Consider the following 20,508-nt stretch of genomic DNA (forward strand, 5'->3'; position numbering starts at 1 on the left):
TGTCTTACCTGAATGTCATTTGAAGTTTGAAAACTTGAAATAAAAACTGTAACAAACTAAATAAGTAATTAAATAAATGGTCAAAAAGTAATGAATTTTCCGTGCAACAGCATAACAACTAAAAATGAGCCATTTTTCAATTCTCCAACCCTTGTAAATAAAACAAGAGGGCCATGAAGGCCCTGTATCGCTCACCTGACCTACTGGCCTAAAGATCATCAAGATTAACATTCTGACCAAGTTTCATTAAGATATGGTCATAAATGTGGCCTTTAAGTGTTCACTAGCTTTTCCTTTGATTTGACCCGGTGACCTAGTTTTTTTATCCCACATGACCCAGATTCGAACTTGACCTAAAGATCATCAAGATTAACATTCTGACTAAGTTTCCTGAAGATATAGTCATAAATATGGCCTCTAGACTGTTAACAAGCTTTTCCTTTGATTTGACCCGGTGACCTAGATTTTGACCCTGCATGACCCAGATTCAAACTAGACCTAAAGATCATCAAGATTAACAATCTGACCAAGTTTCATGAAGATACAGTCATAAATGTGGCCTCTAGGGTGTTAACAACCTTTTCCTTTGATTTGACCTAGTGACCTGGTTTTTTACCCCACCTGACCCAGATTTGAACATGAACTATAGATCATCAAGAATAACATTCTGACTTATTTTCATTAAGATACGGTCATACATGTGGCCTCTACAGTGTTAACTAGCTTTTCCTTTGATTTGACCTGGTGACCTAGTTTTTGACCCTACATGACCCAGATTCAAAATGGACCTTGAGATCATCAATATTAACATTCTGACCAGGTTTCATGAAGATACAGTCATAAATGTGGCCTCTACAGTGTTAACAAGCTTTTCCTTTGATTTGACCTGATGACCTAGTTTTTGACCCTAGATGACCCAATATCGAACTGGTCCAAGATATTATTGAGGGCAACATTCTGACCAAGTTTCATTAAGATTGGGCCAAAATTGTGACCTCTAGAGTGTTAACAAGCTCGTCCAAGATATTATTGAGGGTAACATTCTGACCAAGTTTCATTAAGATTGGGCCAAAATTGTGACCTCTAGAGTGTTAACAAGCTTTTCCTTTGATCTGACCTGGTGACCTAGTTTTTGACCCCAGATGACCCTATATCAAACTCGTCTAAGAATTTATTGAGGGTAACATTCTGACCAGGTTTCATTTAGATTGGACCAAAATTGTGACCTCTAGAGTGTTAACAAGCTTTTCCTTTGATTTGACCTGGTGACCTAGTTTTTGACCCCAGATGACCCAATATCGAATTCATCCAAGATTTAATTGAGAGTAACATTCTGACACAGGGTAATCACAAAAGCTCACCTTTGAGCATTTTGTGCTCAGGTGAGCTAAAAATACTGAACAAAAGTATGATAAACCATACATCACCAGAAAGCCCTTATAAATATCTTTTTAAAAAAGAATAAGATGATATTGTATTCCTTAAATATTGTCAGAAATCAACATATAACACAGGGGAATATGAAAGTGCCCATTTATCTTGGCTTTGCCGCAAAATAATTTCATTTGAAAACTACGTTACCAATATGAGCTACTTCTCTTGTTTTAATCACGATGGCACCATTTTAAAAATGCATACCGTAAAGGACGTTACAATAATAATTATAATTTAAATGCTGTTTTATTCCTTTTAAAACTAAACATGTTACTCTCAATTTTCATTCGAAGGATTTTGAATGTAGCTACAATGTAATATTAATTTGTATCAGAATGGTTGCCTGACGGATGTTACATATACAGTGTATCCTAGTAAAATAACGAGAAATGGAGAATCAAACATATACTGAAATTGTAACATTTTTTTAAAGTTAAGTGAAAAAGATCACTGTACAAACAGTTACGTTTTTTTAAACATTTGAAAGGATTTATAAAGTTTATGTTTATGCAATTCAGCAAAGTTTCACGACGTCTTTTTAAAGGACAAAGACCTATCTGTTTTTACAAACGCAAATGAGCATATATAGTTCTTAACCTATCAAAGCAGTTTATGATACAAAAATATTGATGTACCTTTTGGTGGTGCTTGAACGTTTTATCTGTTTTGTTTGAAACAGAAATTTTCAGATATATCACAATGCTACGAAATAGTGCCAAACTATTATGAATACATCTATAGTCATGCATTTGCTTGACATTATGAACAGGACTAGTACAGAGCTTCACAGCTATAAATTGAGCAAGTCCTTAAATCAAGAAGTCATGTATCGTATCTGTTTATTGTTTGGTTGTATGAGTAATACAAATTGGTATTGTTGTAATTGATAATTAAAGTGACATATGTTTCAAGCCATTTTAGGATGTAGCTTAATGATATATATTTTTTTTGGTTGGGTTTATCGTCGCACCGACACAGTTTTAGGTCATATGGCGACTTTCCAGCTTTGATGGTGGAGGAAGACCTAAGGTGCCCCTCCGTGCATTATTTCATCACAAGCGGGCACCTGGGTAGAACCACCGACCTTCCGTAAGCCAGCTGGATGGCTTCCTCACATGAAGAATTCAACGCCCCGAGTGAGGCTCGAACCCACATCGATGAGAGGCAGGTGATTTGAAGTCATCGACCATAACCACTCTGCCACGGATATTACTACGGAATAAAGCACATAACTAAAAATAGTTTTTACAAATATATCATAAAGACATCAATGCACAAAAGTGACTCTGTAATAAATGCTAAGATTCTCAAGAAGAATGCCAAGTGTGCAAGGTCACATTATGATAAAGACTCAAGCAAGGTTTCATGAATTTACATTAAATACTTTCTGAGTGAGGCACATAATTAGGTGAAAATATGCCTTTTTTTACTATTTCAGGGGCCATAACTCTAGAAATAGGGGGCAGACCCAGTTGAAAAATAGGAGGTGCGCAAGTTCATATCATGATTAAGACTCATGCAGGGTTTCATGAATCTATATCAAATACTTTTTGAGCTAGGCGTGTCACAAGGTGAAAATGTGCATTTTTGACTATTTCAGGGGCCATAACTCTAAAATTAGGGGGCGGAGCCAGACAAAAAATAAGAGGTGCGCAAGTTGATATCATGATAAAGACTCATGCAAGGTTTCATCAATTTATATCAAATACTTTTTGAGCTAGGCGCGACAGACACACGGACACGAGCAAATCTATTGGCCCCCACCACTCAAGAGGGGGGGGGGGGGGGGGGGGCACAAAAAGGAGTCTCATCTACGTTTTCGTTAAGGAAATGCAATATGATCGCGTAGTTCAGTAATGCCTCCCACAGACTGATATTTGAAAATCACTATGATCAAAGAAACAGAACTATTTGAAGAACATGTTTTACCAAAAGTGACATTTATTTCACTACACATGTTGTACTGTATATGTATGATGTTTCATAAGTTCAAAAGTACATCAGGAATTACATCAGCAACTTTGAACACATAGCATGTAAACCGATAATTTTAGTATTGAATACAATCTTACCTTCCATAGATATCAAAACAACGCATTGAAAATATAAAAAAACCTTTGTCTTGAAACCACCACAGTCCATCGAAACCCAAAAACTATCCTATCCAGACGAAATGTTGACCATGGTGGACCATGGTCACCATGGTTTTTTATGGTTGACCATGAACTAACATGGTCAAAAGACAATCAAAAGTTTGACCATGGTCTACCGTGGTCAACCTTTTTCAACCATGGTTGACCATGGACTACCATGGTCATGTTAGTAATTTTCACAATTATCAAGTTTTACAATGCACCAAAGATGCCTGACTGCATTTTGGCTCCAAATGCTTTCCTAGATATAGAATAGTTTTCCTGCATTTATAGACAGATTCAAAGGTAAACTTTCATAGTCTGACTATAATTTGTTGTCATCTTAGCAATTTTATGACAAATAAATGACTGACTTGCAAAAACAGATATAGACTGAAATTGTCATATATTTTCACGACCCTTTCAAATTTATATTTATACATTTAATTACTTATCTGTGTTGGTGAAATATTTTGATATATTTTAAACAAACCTTATAATTTGTAAAGTGCAAAACATTGTTTCAAATATACTGATTTTAAGATATATCAAAATAGTGTATTTTGATTTCTCGTTACAAAGTAATTTTTTCCACATAATATACCCAAATTTTCAGTATATTTACATAAGTAACTACTACAGAAGAAACGGTCTCTCAGAATTTTGAAATTTTCTCCAATATGATTTTATGGAACAGTCAGTTTCTTTTATCAAAATTTAGCCACCGACAATGTTCCATTATAAATTATAATATCATTGAACAAGATATCAACAATCTGAGAGACGCTTCCCCCCATATTGCATACTTCTTTAAAATGTAAAAAAAATTGCAAGTCGATACATCAGTAAATGAAAAAGGAATTAAGTTTTAGTAGTCAGATATACACTTGATTTTATTTCTGTCCATTTTTAACCTCATGTGAGGACTGGTTCTCATCATGAGCATTTGAGCTTTTGTATTTTGCTAGTTGTCCGTAAGGTATCTGTCTACCTGGACTACCATGGTAGTTCATGGTCATGACCATGGTCAACCACGGTTTGACCATTGTCGACCATGTTTTGTTAAATGGCACCACAGTTTTTTATAGTCAATAATCACCATGTTCGACCATGGTCGTGGACCATGGTCAACCATGGTCCCCAACCACGGTCGACCATGGTGATTATTGACTATCAAAAACCGTGGTGCCATTTAACAAAATGTGGTCGACCATGGTCAAATGACCATGAACTACCATGGTAGTCCATGGTAATATGACCTTCACTTCGCCTGGGTAGCTTTAATGTTACTCTATGTTCTGTGTAATCTTGGTAATGTATGTTTCATAACGTATGTTTCATTTCATCTTTGTAATGCTGTAAAAACTGACTGAGTAGGTGCTTTGCAATGCCAATAAGCATGATATATGCATTAGCCTGGAATAATAATATACGAAATATGAAATTGAATAGGTGACCTTTAAAACATAGGTAACGTATATTTGATTCTTAGATACCCTCATGTTCTGTATTACTTTTGAATGAAAGTAAAAAAATATCGAGACTGTGCACATACTGTAACCAAGTCTACTATTAATTATCAATATGCTATCTATGTTTGAAGTAGAAGCCATAAAAAATGCTAATTTATGCTATTTTTACAGTGATGCTGAAAGAGGCATCATTGTTTTACTTTAGTTTTTCGACATCCTATAATTGAGAATAGTAACAGGGTTAAGTCCAACAAAATTATAACAGTCATGTGTGCATGTTCAGTAAACATGGTTTACTCAAATGAGTATAATTTTTGTTTGACATACGGTAGAAAGTGACATATGGTCTTAAACCATCCCCGGAATGAATGTATTAATGCCTGAAATAGATGAACCATTGCCTAATTTCTGGGTTACGAAATCGAAAAAGTAGAGGACTTACAGAAACTGGCCCACAGACCATTGTTCCTTCTCTTGAGAAGGAACACTTACGGTTGACATTTCATACTAGACCAAGCAAGTAATGGATACAAGGGTACTGTCAAAGACATCAGATTACCAGATGGGTGCCACCATCTTGTACTCATGCATATTCATTACAAATAGCCTCTGTGCCAATGTGTGTTCATGTGTCTTTACGTAAATCAATAGTGAAATGCATGTTATTAATAGCAAGCTGACAAGGAACAATAATTCGTATAGAGTACTAACCCATGCATTGAATATTTGATACACTGTAGAATAGAGATTAATAATATGAATATGCATGATCTAAAAATAGACTCCTGCAATGAAATGGTCCCTGAGCATGTGATGTTTTGTAGCTTCAATCACAGTGGCAAACCCACCTGACTTATTAGCTAAGGTTGCGAATAAAATCGAACAAAAACTGGCTCGATTCAGGTAATATTTTTGTCATTTATTTTCTTAATATTTGATGGATTTTCACAAACTAAAGACGAACACCTGTTCCATACAAAGATACACCCTCGACAGCCGGAAATATCCAGGGAAATGCTGAGATTTATTTAAAAAACTAGAGATGCTTTTGAGAAAAGCGCATGTCTCCCACAACTGCCCCTATGAAAAATGTCTAGTTTCTCTAGGCGCATTTGGCTAGTTATCAAACTTGGCTAAGGTCTTATGGCCAAACACATTTTGTTCAAGTTTGGTGAAGATCGGATGAGAAATGTTCGACTTAGAGTGCAGACAAGAGTAAAAAGGTGGATTTTTCGGTAATTCAAGGGCCGTAACTCCAAAATGCCTGGACCGATTTGGCTGGTTATCGAACTTGGCCGAGGTCTCATGGTCAAACACATTTTATTGAAGATCGGATGAGAAATGTTAGACTTAGAGTGCCGACAAGAGTAAAAAGGCCGATTTTTGGTAACTCAAGGGCCATAACTCCAATATGCCTAGACCGATTTGGCTAGTTATCGAACTTGGCCGAGGTCTTATGGTCAAACAAATTTTGTTTAAGTTTGGTGAAAATCATATGAGAAATGTTCGACTTAGAGTGCGGACAAGCTTTGTGACAGACAGACAGACAGATACACACACAGACTGGAGTAAATCAATATGTCTCCCATACCACTGTGTGGTGGGAGACATAACTATAAAAAGTGATTTTCTGAGTGGAAGATGCCGTGTTATGGTTGGGAGTATTTTCAGGAAAAACGTGTAAATATGCAACCTCTTGTCACTAGCAACTTGAATAGCACATAGTTTTCTTATTATATCTTAGTTATGGCCCAAAGGAAAATATGAAAGTAAATGCTAGACTCGTTTCTGGAAAAACACAACCTTGCTATGGTTCAGAGCATTTTCAGAGTGCTATGGATGAGAGCAACCAGAACTTGTGTGTCGTTTAATCAGACTTTTTTGTGATTGAAACTGCCATTTGAGTAACTGGAACGTTTGTCACTAATTTAACTTGCGTCAGCATATTTCATGACCGGACTGAACCTCAGTGCAAAGCCAAAGTTGGTCTGATTAAGGTTGAACCTACATTCGTAACGGTATAATTATGTTTACTTCTTAAAACTGATCAAAAGTATATGATAAGTTTCCTTTCTAATTTCAGTCTACCATACAGTCAGTCCTATATTATCATGAGCCTAGCTGCTAGCAGAGAAACCCCTATTCAACGTAAAACTAAATATTTCAAACTTAAGGAGGTATCTGCTACTGAATCCCATTCATATTTCAATGTTATATGTTCACTTCCGAAAGAGAAAAGAAATAAATACACTGGAGGAAATCTTTAGGGGACGTTTAACAGCCTAAAAAACAACCACATTACACATGCTGTATATAGTGAAATTAATTCAGAACTTAAAAATAAATTATCATGGATTTCAAGAGGCATCTCCTGTTATAGATTGCTAACAGGGAACTTTGTATTGTAATACTTCTATCACATGTTAAAACAATAAGTTCTCCTTTCTAATTTCAGTCTATCATAGTCCTGTCGTATCACCGAGCATCATGCTAGAAGAGAAAACCAAATTCAAGGTAAAACTTTACTACTGTGGTTACTCAAGTCTTTTATGTTTTGTTTTTAAAAGTAACTTAATGGGCCTTATAAATAATCGGTAGTGGTTACATTGTTACAGAAATGTCATTCTTGTACTGGAAGTAACTGTACTTATAAACTACATTTGAATAATGAGTTTATGTATATATGGAATAATACTTAATCAAGTCGTCTGTTAATACTGGATTAATATCTGATTTCAGTGATGACTTATTCGTCGTCAAAGCACGTGCAATGGTCCAAGGTAAATCAAAGGAGTAAAAGATCTCCAGAAGTAGAAATGCTTTACTCGGGGATCACTAGCTGTTTGATGCGGTGGGGGAAAGTACAAAGAAACGACAGTAAACTTCTTCCAACTGTTTGAATGGGCATATCGGAGAACTAAATATCGTCTACTGAAACTTGTTCGTAACTTGACAAAATATACTTAAATAAACTTCCGACTCCGCTTGCAGATGTCTCCAGAATAAAACGCCAGATTTAATGTAAAAGTCTATATTTTGAATGAATGTTTGGTTTATCATGCTGTGTTCATGTTTCATGTATGATTTATTGCATAATAAAGTTCTTCTTGTATATTACAATTTTAGTTATATCCAGAAGGAGTACTGGTCACACCATATATTTATGTCTCCCATACAAGGGGAGACAATGTTTTTACCCTGTCCGTCCGTCAGTCCATCTGTCACACTTGCCTTCTGCCCAAAAACTAGAGATCCATATGACCAAGAGTATTCAAACTTCATAGGATGATTGGACTAACTGAGTAGATGATCTCTATAGTTTTGGGGGTTAATAGTAGACCTTTCAACAGTTAATAATAAGGAATCGGTAAAACCGAATGATTCTCCAGAAGCATGTGCTTGACACTACACTTTCGCTCAATAGCTTTGATCATTCTGTGAAGTTTCAACTAAATGTCTTTAATAATTTTCGAGTTATATTTCAGACAAGCTTTTCAAATTATGCTCTGGACAAGCATTATTTTGTATAATAAAAGAAGATAGCTCAAAAACTAAGTTAGGTAGAGTTATTGTCCCTTGACGCTGCACTTCCATTCAATTACATCTATCATCATGTGAAGTTTCAATCAAATGCCATTAATCCTTTACAAGTTATGCTCCGCACAAGCATTGTTTTGTATAAAATGGGGAGATAATTCAAAACTAGGTAAGGTAGAGTTTCTAACACATTTTATTGAAATCCTACTCACTGATTCTAAGTTATGACTACTGACAGACAAAAGATCAAATAAAAACACTATATATATATATATAATTACAAAAGGGCCATCTCAACCAATCTAATTGAAACTTGCATATAACAGTTAACATTTCTACCATGTGTTATTGACATCAATTAAACCATGTGTGAAATATGACTCTGGAGGGACAGAAAATGAACTATCTATGTACTATATATATAAAGAAAAAATAAACTAGAAAATGCTTTTGTAAAAAAGCGCATGTCTCCCCAAATGCAAAGTCCTACAGGCAAGAAGTCAATAGGGGTCAGGAGCGAAAGTCAAAGAGACACTGATGGTTGGCTGCAATAGGGATCATCTACTTGGCATGTCCAGTCATCCCGCTAAATTTCAACACTCTTGGCCTAGTGGTTCTCAAGTCACTGTTCAGGCTCCTGTGACCTTGACCTTTGATCAAGTGACCTCAAAATAAATAGGGGTCATCTACTCTGCATGTACAATCATCCTATTAAGTTTCAACATTCTGGGTCAAGTGGTTCTCAAGTTATTGATCGGAACTGGTTATCAATGTTCAGGCCCCTGTGACCTTGACCTTTAACAGAGTGACCCCAAAAACAATAGTGGTCATTTACTCTGTATGAACAATCATCCTATGAAGTTTCAACATTCTGGGTCGAGAGGTTCTCAAGTTATTGATTGGAAATGGTTTTCCATGTTCAGGCCCCTGTGGCCTTGACCTTTAACAGAGTGACCCCAAAATTGTTAGGGGTCATCTACTCTGCATGACCAATCATCCTATGAAGTTTCATCATTCTGGGTCAAGTGGTTCTCAAGTTACTGACCGGAAATGGTTTTCAATGTTCAGGCCCCTGTGGCCTTGACCTTTCACAGAGTGATCCCAAAATCGTTAGGGGTCATCTACTCTGCATGACCAATCATCCTATTAAGTTTCAACATTCTGGGTCAAGTGGTTCTCAAGTTACTGACCGGAAATGGTTTTCAATGTTCAGGCCCCTGTGACCTTGACCTTTAATGGAGTGACCCCAAAATCGATAGGGGTCATCTACTTTGCATGTACAATCATCCTATGAAGTTTCAACATTCTGGGTGAAGTGGTTCTCCAGTTATTGATCGGAAATGGTTTTCCATGTTCAGGCCCCTGTGACCTTGACCTTTGATGGAGTGACCCCAAAATCGATAGGGGTCATCTACTCTTCATGATCAATCATCCTATGAAGTTTCAACATTCTGGGTCAAGTGGTTCTCCAGTTATTGATCGGAAATGGTTTTCAATGTTCAGGCCCCTGTGACCTTGACCTTTGACGGAGTGACCCCAAAATCAATAGGGGTCATCTACTCTTCATGACCAATCATCCTATGAAGTTTCAACATTCTGGGTCAAGTGGTTCTCTAGTTATTGATCGGAAATGGTTTTCAATGTTCAGGCCCCTGTGACCTTGACCTTTGACGGAGTGACCCCAAAATCAATAGGGGTCATCTACTCTTCATGACCAATCATCCTATGAAGTTTCAACATTCTGGGTCAAGTGGTTCTCTAGTTATTGATCGGAAATGGTTTTCAATGTTCAGGCCCCTGTGACCTTGACCTTTGACAGAGTGACCCCAAAAACAATAGGGGTCGTCTACTCCAGCAGCCCTACAACCCTATAAAGTTTGAAGGTTCTAGGTCAAATGGTTCTCCAGTTATTGCTCGGAAATGAAGTGTGACGTACGGACGTACGGACGGACGGACGGACAGACGGACGGACGGACAGGGCAAAAACAATATGTCTCCTGGGGGAGACATAATAATATTACGTGGGTTACTTAATATCTGCCAACCGGTTTCGTTTATTTACTCATCAGGTTAGCAAATACTAATTTAAGTAACCTATGTAATGTTATTTATTTTTTCTTTATAATTTACTTGCTCTGGCACAGACTTTTACATTTTTATATGTTCAAAGGGTAATAAAACTTATTTCTTTATAGCAGTTAACATTTCTACCATGCTTTATTGATATCCTTCTTGCCATGTCTGAGATACGACACCAGACGGACAGAATATGAAATAAAACACTATATATGTAATACATACACATATACAAAGGGCAATAAATATTGTCATACTCGTGCTATCAGACCAAAACTTGCAAGGTGACATTTCCCTATAGCAGTTAACATTTCTACCATGTTTTATTGATATCCTTCTTTCCATGTCTGAGATACGACACAAGACGGACAGAATATGAAATAAAACACTATATATGTAATACATACACATATACAAAGGGCAATAAATATTATCATACTCGTGCTATCAGACCAAAACTTGCAGGGTGACATTTCCCTACAGCAGTTAATATTTTAACCACGTTTTATTACCCCCGACGAAGTCGGAGAGATATGGTTTTAGCGTTGTCCCTCCGTCCATCCGTCTTTCCGTCCGGAGCCATATCTAGGAAGTGGTTGGGAATATTTAAATAAAACTTCATATACATGTTCAACACTATGAGGTTATGCGGTCAGTCAAGTTTCAGTCAGATTGCCCAAGTAACACCAGAGTTATGGCTCTTAGAAGTTTCTAGTGTTAACTAAATAGGGTACTATAAATTTGGCAATTTCTGCTTCATAACTTGTGATATATTCCCCCCCCCCCCACCCCAAAAAATGTATATATTTTTTTCCATTCCTTTTTTTTTAAAAATGTTCAAACCTTTAACATGTGAAGTTGTGACCACACCCACCCCGCCCCCAGCCATGTTCAAGATATCTTACAAGTTTGTTTGTGCTCTCTTAAAGGCATCTGTTCTTTTAAGCTCAAATGTACATGTTAAACACTTGGTACCAAACTACTCCAAGACAATATTTCGTTCTAGTTACACTTTCAAATAACTCCATTTAATTCTAAAAGCTGAGCTCATTGTAACAGTAAACATATTCCGTTCAAAATAATTAGTCTTTAGTCACATAAAAGGGGCCAAACGTATCAAATGAATAAATTTGAGAGTGGTCCAGGTGATGATCCATCAGGTGTTTTATGTGAAGAACTTGTTCAAAGCGTTTTTTTAATTATAGCTCTTGCGACCTCTGAAAGAGGCTAAGCCCAACCATATGACAACAAGAGCTGTCGGAGGACAGCAATGCTTGACTCTTCAACTAAATTAATATAAAAGTTGACAAGGCAGTCTGAAAGACAGCTAAATCCCCCGCCACTGCTATGGATCGTGAAAGGGTAAAAGCTTTGATTTTAGCCGTGACCTTGACCTTGAACTGACATGGCTGACTCATGAATTCTGCACAACGTCTTGATGAGGTGATCATTTGACCAAAGTTTCATAAAAATCCTTCAAGGGGTTTAGGAGATACAGAGCTGAAACCTTTGACCTTCAGTTGTGACCTTGACCTTGAGTTGACATGGCTGACTCATGAGTTCTTGATGAGGCGATCATATGACCCAAGTTTGATGAAAATCCTTCAAGGGATTTAGGAGATACAGAGCTGAAACCTTTGACCTTCAGTTGTGACCTTGACCATGAACTGACATGGCTGACTCATGAATTCTGCACAACGTCTTGATGAGGTGATCATTTGACCAAAGTTTCATGAAATTCCTTCAAGGGGTTTAGGAGATACAGAGCTGAAACCTTTGACCTTCAGTTGTGACCTTGACCTTGAGTTGACATGGCTGACTCATGAGTTCTTGATGAGGTGATCATTTGACCCAAGTTTGATGAAAATCCTTCAAGGGGTTAAGGAGATACAGAGTGGACACCAAATGGAAGGCTCAAACCTTCGACCCTTAGTTGTGACCTTGACCTTGAGCTGGCATGGTTGACTCATAATTTCTGCACATCGTTCTGATGAGGTAATCATTTGACCCAAGTTTTATAAAATTCCTTCAAGGGGTTTAGGAGATATAGAGTGGACACGAAATGGAAGGCTCAAACCTTTGACCTTCAGTTGTGACCTTGACCTTGAGCCAACAAGGCTGACTTATAAGTTCTGCACATCGCCTTGATGAGGTGATCGTTTGACCCAAGTTTGATGAAAACCCTTCAAGGGGTTTAGGAGATATAGAGCGGACACAAAATGGAAGGTTCAAACCTTTGACCCTAAGTTGTGACCTTGACCTTGAGCCGGCATGACTGACTCATGTGTTCTGCACATCATCTTGATGAGGTGATCATTTGACCTAAGTTTTATAAAATTCCTTCAAAGGATTTAAGAGATATAGAGCGGACACAAAATGGAAGGCTCAAACCTTTGACCTTGAGTTGTGACCTTGACCTTGAGCCGGCATGGCTGACTCATAGGTTCTGCACATCGTCTTGATGAGGTGATCATTTGACCCAAGTTTTATAAAATTCCTTCAAGGGGTTTAGGAGATATAGAGCGGACACAAAATGGCAGGCTCAAACCTTTGACCTTGAGTTGTGACCTTGACCTTGAACCGACAAGGCTGACTCATGGGTTCTGCACATCGTCTTGATGAGGTGATCATTTGACCCAAGTTTCATGAAAATCCTTCAAGGGGTTTAGGAGATATGGACCGGACACGATTTTGTTATGGACGGAAGGACGGACGGAAAGACGGACGGAAAGACGGACGGAAGGACGGACGGACGGAAGGATGGACGGAGACCATTCCTATAATCCCTCCGCCACGGCGGGGGATTAAAAAAGGGGCACAATTTTGTTAAAATGCAATAGAGAGTTATGTACCCTGTAGAATGCATGTCAGCTAATCACAGTGGATAAGTGTGTGAAGTTGCAATCCATTCCCATTTGTGTGTACTGAGCTACCAGCTTACATACAAAACTAAACCAAAAATTGCTAAGTCCGAAAAAGGGACATTATTTTGCAACAAGAGGGTCATGATGACCCTGGATCGCTCACCTGAGTAATATGAGCTACATGTTTCAAATGTCAAACTGATGCTAAAATATTAAGAAAGTAGGTCACATTCATGGTCACTGAAAGTCAGTTTTAAGATTGGTGTGCAAAACTGTACATGTCATCCAAATTTCCAGGCTGTATCTCAAAAAACAAGGAAGTAGGTCAGTAGGTCAAGTTCACAGTCAAGTGACCCCTAATCAAGTAATTATAATCAAATAGTCTAGGAAATATGATCTGATAATTTTTTAAGTATTTTTTCCTATATAACTCCACCAAGATCCACCAACAGCTTTTTTAAATGCAGTTTTATCATGCAATGCCAAGTAATGATTATGATGTAAGACCAGTAAAAATGTAATAAAACTTACCATAAAAAAGGAGCCTGGGATTGCAAATGTCTGTTTAAACAGATAGGCACTACAGAAGAGTAACATGACATATTGCAAGTTATCTGATTTATACTCCTGTAATAGACTAGCCAGTGCTGTAAGATCATCAAAATTCCTTGGAAACTTCAGTGCTGATCTGCAAAAAATTAAGGCTGCATTAAAGATTTTTTTTTAAACTCTAACCATTCCTTGGTACAACTAACAAGCACTTTATATTTACTAACTCCTAATGAGTGAGTAAACAAGCAAATTAAGAGAATTTGTATCCAAAGAAGAAAGTAATGGTATCTCCAACAGAATAAAATTATTATCTCCAGCAAAAGGTAACTGGTGTTCCCTGCAGAATGGAACTAGTATCCCCTGCAGGACTGAACTAGTTTCCCCAGCAGAATGGAAGTAGTTTCCCCAGCATAAGGGAAGTAGTATCCCCAGCAGAATGGAAATAGTATCCCCAGCAGAATTGAAGTAGTATCCCCAGCAGAATGGAAATAGTATCCCCAGCAGAATGGAAGTAGTATCCCCAGCATAATGGAAGTAGTATACCTAGCAGAATGGAAGTAGTATACCTAGCAGAATGGAAGTAGTACCCATTCCCAGAATGGAACTAGCATCCCAAGCAGAATGGAAGTAGTATACCTAGCAGAATGGAAGTAGTATACCTAGCAGAATGGAAGTAGTACCCATTCCCAGAATGGAACTAGCATCCCAAGCAGAATGGAAGTAGTATACCCAGCAAAATGGAAGTAGTATCCCCAGCAGAATGGAACTAGTATCCCCAGCAGAATGGAACTAGTATCCCTAGCAGAATGAACTAGTACCCCAAGCAAAATAGAATGGTATCCTCGTCAGAAAGGAAATAGTATCCCCAGCAGAATAGAAGTAGTATCCCCAGCAGAATAGAAGTAGTATCTCCAGCAGAATGGAAGTAGTATTCCAAGCAGAATCACCAGCAGAATGGAAGTAGTATCCAGCAGAATGGAACTACCATCCCCAACAGAACTGAACTAGTATTCCCAGCAGAATGGAAGTAGTATCCCCAGCAAAATAGAAGTAGTATCCCCAGCAGAATAGAATTAGTATCCCTAGCCGAATGGAAGTAGTATACCCAGCAGAATGGAACTAGTATCCCCAGCAGAATGAACTAGTACCCCAAGCAAAATAGAATCATATCCTCATCAGAAAGGAAATAGTATCCCCAGCAGAATAGAAGTAGTATCCCCAGCAGAATGGAAGTAGTATCCCCAGCATAATGGAAGTAGTATTCCAAGCAGAATGGAAGTAGTATTCTAAGCAGAATGGAACAAGTATCACCAGCAGAATGGAAGTAGTATCCAGTAGAATGGAAGTAGTATCCAGCAGAATGGAAGTAGTATCCCCAGCAAAATAGAAGTAGTATCCCCAGCAGAATAGAATTAGTATCCCTAGCCGAATGGAAGTAGTATACCCTGCAGAATGGAAGTAGTTTCCCCAACAGAATGGAACTAGTATTCCCAACAGAATGGAAGTAGTATCCCCAGCAGAATGGAACTACTATCCCCAACAAAAAGGAACTAGTATCCCTAGCCGAATGGAAGTAGTATACCCTGCAGAATGGAAGTAGTTTCCCCAACAGAATGGAACTAGTATTCCCAACAGAATGGAAGTAGTATCCCCAACAGAATGGAACTACTATTCCCAACAGAATGGAAGTAGTATCCCCAACAGAATGGAACTACTATCCCCAACAAAAAGGAACTAGTATCCCTAGCAGAATAGAATTAGTATCCCTAGCAGAATGGAACTACTATCCCCAACAAAAAGGAACTAGTATCCCTAGCAGAATAGCACACTCTCGTATGTAAGATACTGTGACGTCACCGATAAGGTCTGCTATCTAAAAATAGCACAGCACTCAATTTGCGGACAAACAACCAGTGCATTCATTGTACAATAGTATAAGTAAACCATAAATTTTGCATTTATTTCGTTATTTTTGTTCAGGTTTCTAGCGTGCACATCGCAAACAAATGTTTTTCTTCACTTTTTATTTCACTAAACTAGCAGAGAAACTCTTTATTTTATATCCATGTTAGAATTAACACTTTTTCATCAATATATATGTATGGATGGATAATGTTATTATATAATTCTGTTCTTTTTGTGACACGTCCAGTTTAAAAAAAAGAATATTTAAAAAAGTAGAATAACTCGGGATAATATATTAACACCAAATGGAAAACGGTTATTTAAAACAAAAATGTATTCACAGATCCAAATTGTTCTTCTTAGTTACTGTCATATATTAACATTATATTTTAGTAAAAAATCTTCCGTTTTAATTGTTTGATTTAATAGATCTATCTGTGAATGCAAAATCGCATAATTTAAATTCACTGAAATTTTTAAATGTTATAAACAACATTTATATTTTAATGTAAACTGTCATCCACATTATTATTTTTGGCCACATATTCAGTTATTCGTTGAAACAATTAACACCTCTGTGATATACATATGTTGTGTTTTATTACAAATGACCCCTTAGTGTGACATAATAAACTAAAGATATTTGACTTTTGATAGTAATATTTAGGTATTATCTGAGAATAAATATGTTTGAATCTAATGCATCACCATTATTTTCTACCAAATCATGCATATATTTATATGTATTTTTAAAAAGGATAGATAGAAATATTTGACGGATCCACACCGACCACTGACATCGGGGATCATAAATGAGTTTTCGTCTTGTGTTGTGGGAATCAGTTGTTTACAAAAAACAAAACATGTAGTTATATTTGTTATGATTTTAATTCTGCTGATACATTCTTTGGACATCATGAATCAAAATGATTTAGCATTAAAGTTTCAACTACAAGTGCTCTTTGGTGTGTCGCATCCGAAAATATTGTAACTTGTTATTAAGCTGTAAACAGTTCTTCTTATGCAAGATTTAAATAGTATAATATGGGGTAATATGGATGCCATGCTTCAAAATAGTGCTCTTTATTTGCTTAGTAGGCCCGTTTTGAATCGTTTTCTTAAAATAATATGTCTGTATATTTTGTATATTCCTTACATTCGTTCCAATATATTTCTTTAATTAGTTATTTATATTTTCATCTCTTATTTATTCTGTTAACGGGTGCAACAATTTTATACAGGTGGCATGTTACATTTTTAATTCCCAGATAGTTGATGATTCATTATATACAGAAAACGCTCTCTTGTCCGCAATTCGCGCATTGCATTATGGTATAACTGCTGTATGTTCTATTTATAGAACACAAGAGAGTGCTATTAACTAGTATCCCCAGCAGAATGGAAGTAGTATCCCCCAGCAGAATAGAATTAGTATCCCCTGCAGAAAGGAAGTAGTATCCCCAGCAGAATGGAACAAGTATCCCCAGCAAAATGGAAGTAGTATTCCCAGCAGAATGGAAGTAGTATCCCCAGCAAAATAGAAGTAGTATCCTCAGCAGAATAGAATTAGTATCCCTATCCAAATGAAAGTAGTATCCCCTGCAGAATGAAAGTAGTATCCCCAGCAGAAAGAGACTAGTATCCCAAGCAAAATAGAATGGTATCCTCATCAGAAAGGAAGTAGTATCCCCAGCAGAATAGAAGTAGTATCCCCAGCAGAATAGAAGTAGTCTTCCCAGCAGAATGGAGGTAGTATCACCAGCAGAATGGAAGTAGTATCCCTAGAAGAATTAAAGTAATGAATGAGTTGGGTTTTACGGCAAATCGACACAAATGGTCATATATCGCTGAAGCAGAATGGAAGTAGTATCCCAGCAGAATGGAAGTAGATTATCCAGCATAATAGAAGTAGTATCCCCAGCATAACAGAAGTAGTATGCCAAGCAGAATGGAAGTAGTATTCCCAGCAGAATGGACATAGTATCCCCAGCAGAATGGAACTAGCATCCCAAGCAGAATGGAAGAGGTATACCCAGGAGAATGGAAGTAGTTTCCCCAGCAGAATGGAACTAGTATCCCCAGCAGAATAGAACTAGAATCCCCAGCAAAATGAACTAGTATCCTAAGCAAAATAGAATGATATCCTTATAAGAAAGGAAGCAGTATCCCCAGAAGAATAGAAGTAGTATCCCCAGCAGAATGGAAGTAGTATTCCCAGCAGAATGGATTTAGTATCCCCAGCAGAATGGAAGTAATATCCCCAGCAAAATAGAAGTAGTATGACCAGCAGAATAGAATTAGTATCTCCAGCTGAATGGAAGTAGTATCCCCTGCAGAATGGAAGTAGTATCCCCAGCAGGATGGAACTACTATCCCCAGCAGAATGGAAGTAATATCTCCAGCTGAATGGAACTAGTATCCCCAGCAGAATGGAAGAAGCATCCCCAGCAGAATGGAACTGGTATCCCCAGCAGTCCAAGCAGAATGGAAGTAGTATCTGCAGCAGAATGGAAGTAGTATCCCCAGCAGAATGGAAGTAGTATCTCCAGCAGAATGGAAGTAGTATCCCGAATAGAATGGAAGTAGTATCCCCATAAGAATGGAAGTGCTATGCCCAGTAGAATGGAAGTAGTATCCCCAGGAGAATGGAACTAGTATCCCTAGCAGAACTGAAGTAGTATCCCCACTAGAATAGAAGTAGTATCCCCAGCAGAATGGAAGTAGTATCCTCAGCAGAATGGAAGTATTATCACCAGCAGAATGGAAATGGTATCCCTAGCAGAATGGAACAAGTAACACCAGCATAGTAGAAGTAGTATCCCCAGCAGAATGTAAGTAGTAACCTAGCAGAATGGAAGTAGTATACCCAGCAGAATGGAAGTAGTATCCCCAGCAGAGTGGAAGTAGTATTCTCAGCAGAATGAAAGTAGCATTCCCAGCAGAATGGAAGTAGTATCCCCAGCAGAATGGGAGTAGTATCCCCAGCAGAACTGAAGTAGTATCCCAAGCAGAATGGAAATAGTATCCCCAGCAGAATGGAAGTAGTATCCCCAGAAGAATGGAAGTGGTATCCCCAGCAGAATGGAACTAGTATCCCAAGTAGAATGGAAGTAGTATTCCCAGCAGAAGAGAAGTAGTATCCCTAGCAGAATGCAGAATGGAAGTAATATCCCCAGCAGAATGGAAGTAGTATCCCCAGCAGAATGGAAGTAGTATCTCCAGCGGAATGAAAATAGTTTCCCCAGCATAAGGGAAGTAGTATCCCCAGTAGAATGGAAGTAGTATCCACAGCAGAATGGAAGTAGTATCTCCAGCACAATGAAAGTAGTATCCTCAGCAGAATGCAGAATGGAAGTAGTATCCCCAGCAGAATGGAAGAAGTATCTCCAGCGGAATGAAAGTACTATCAACAGAAGAATGGAACTAGTATCCCCAGAGAATGGAACTAGTATCCCAAGCAGAATGGAACTAGTATCACCAGCAGAATGGAACTAGTTTGCCCAGTAGAACTGAAGTAGTATCCCCAGTTGAATAGAAGTAGTATCCCCATCAGAATGGAAGTAGTATCTCCAGCAGAATGGAACTAGTATCCCAAGCAGAATGGAAGTAGTATTCCCAGCAGAAAACAAGTAGTATCCCCAGCAGAATAGAAGTAGTATCCCCAGCAGAATGCAGAATAGAAGTATTATCACCAGCAGAATGGAAGTAGTATCCCCTGCAGAGTGGAAGTAGTATCTCCAGCAGAATGGAACTAGTATCCCAAGCAGAATGGAAGTAGTATTCCCAGCAGAATAGAAGTAGTATCCCCAGCATGCAGAATGGAAGTAGTATCCCCAGCAGAATGGAAGTAGTATCCCCTGCAGAATGGAAGTAGTATCCCCAGCAGAATGGAAGCAGTATCCCTAGCAGAATGGAAGTAGTATTCCCAGCAGAATGGAAGTAGTATCCCCAGCAGCAGAATGGAAGTAGTATTCCCAGCAGAATAGAAGTAGTATCCCCAGCAGATTGCAGAATGGAAGTAATATCCCCAGCAGAATGGAACTAGTATCCCCAGCAGAATGGAAGTAGTATCACAGGGAATGGAAGTAGTATCCCAGCAGAATAGGAAGTATATCCCCACAAGAAAGTAGATTCCAAATGCAGAATGGAAGTAGTATCCCCAGCAGAATGGAAGAAGTATACTCCAGCGAATGAAGTACTATCAGCAGAGAATGCAGAATGGAATAGTATCCCCAGCAAATGGAAGAGTATCACCAGCAGAATGGAAGTAGTATCCCAGAGAATGAAGTAGTATCCCCAGAGAATGAAAGTAGTATCCCCATCAGAATGGAAGTAGTATCTCCAGCAGAATGGAATAGTATTCCCAGCAGAATGGAAGTAGTATTCCCAGCAGAATGAAGTAGTATCCCCAGCAGAATGGAAGTAGTATCCCCAGACAGAATGGAAGACTATCCCACAGCAGAATGGAAGTAGTATCCCAGCAGAATGAAAGTAGTATCCCCAGCAGAATGAAGTAGTATCCCCAGAGAAATGGAA

The 20,508-nt window shown here is 38.0% G+C and overlaps 1 protein-coding gene and 1 long non-coding RNA gene across 6 annotated transcripts in view; one reads left to right on the forward strand and one right to left on the reverse strand.

Annotated features, from left to right (window-relative positions):
- Positions 1 to 8,331, forward strand: part of LOC128550674 (uncharacterized) — a 39,446-nt gene extending 31,115 nt beyond the window's left edge. The window contains exons 2-3 of the long non-coding RNA XR_008368372.1: positions 7,494 to 7,552; positions 7,778 to 8,331. This is a non-coding gene — a long non-coding RNA (uncharacterized LOC128550674). The remainder of the gene's footprint in view (positions 1 to 7,493; positions 7,553 to 7,777) is intronic.
- LOC123537885 (transmembrane protein 41A-A-like) overlaps positions 1 to 20,508 on the reverse strand; it is a 210,189-nt gene that overhangs the window by 108,690 nt on the left and 80,991 nt on the right. For all 5 annotated transcript variants that reach the window (XR_006683650.2, XM_045321791.2, XM_045321790.2 and 2 more), the window contains exon 3: positions 14,047 to 14,203. Coding sequence is in view for 4 of the 5 variants with exons in the window: in XM_045321791.2 (XP_045177726.1) it covers positions 14,047 to 14,203 (157 nt within the window). In the remaining variant the exon portion in view is untranslated. The remainder of the gene's footprint in view (positions 1 to 14,046; positions 14,204 to 20,508) is intronic.

Source organism: Mercenaria mercenaria, chromosome 18 (genome assembly GCF_021730395.1).
Source record: "Mercenaria mercenaria strain notata chromosome 18, MADL_Memer_1, whole genome shotgun sequence".
In the NCBI taxonomy this organism is placed as follows: Eukaryota; Metazoa; Mollusca; class Bivalvia; order Venerida; family Veneridae; genus Mercenaria; species Mercenaria mercenaria.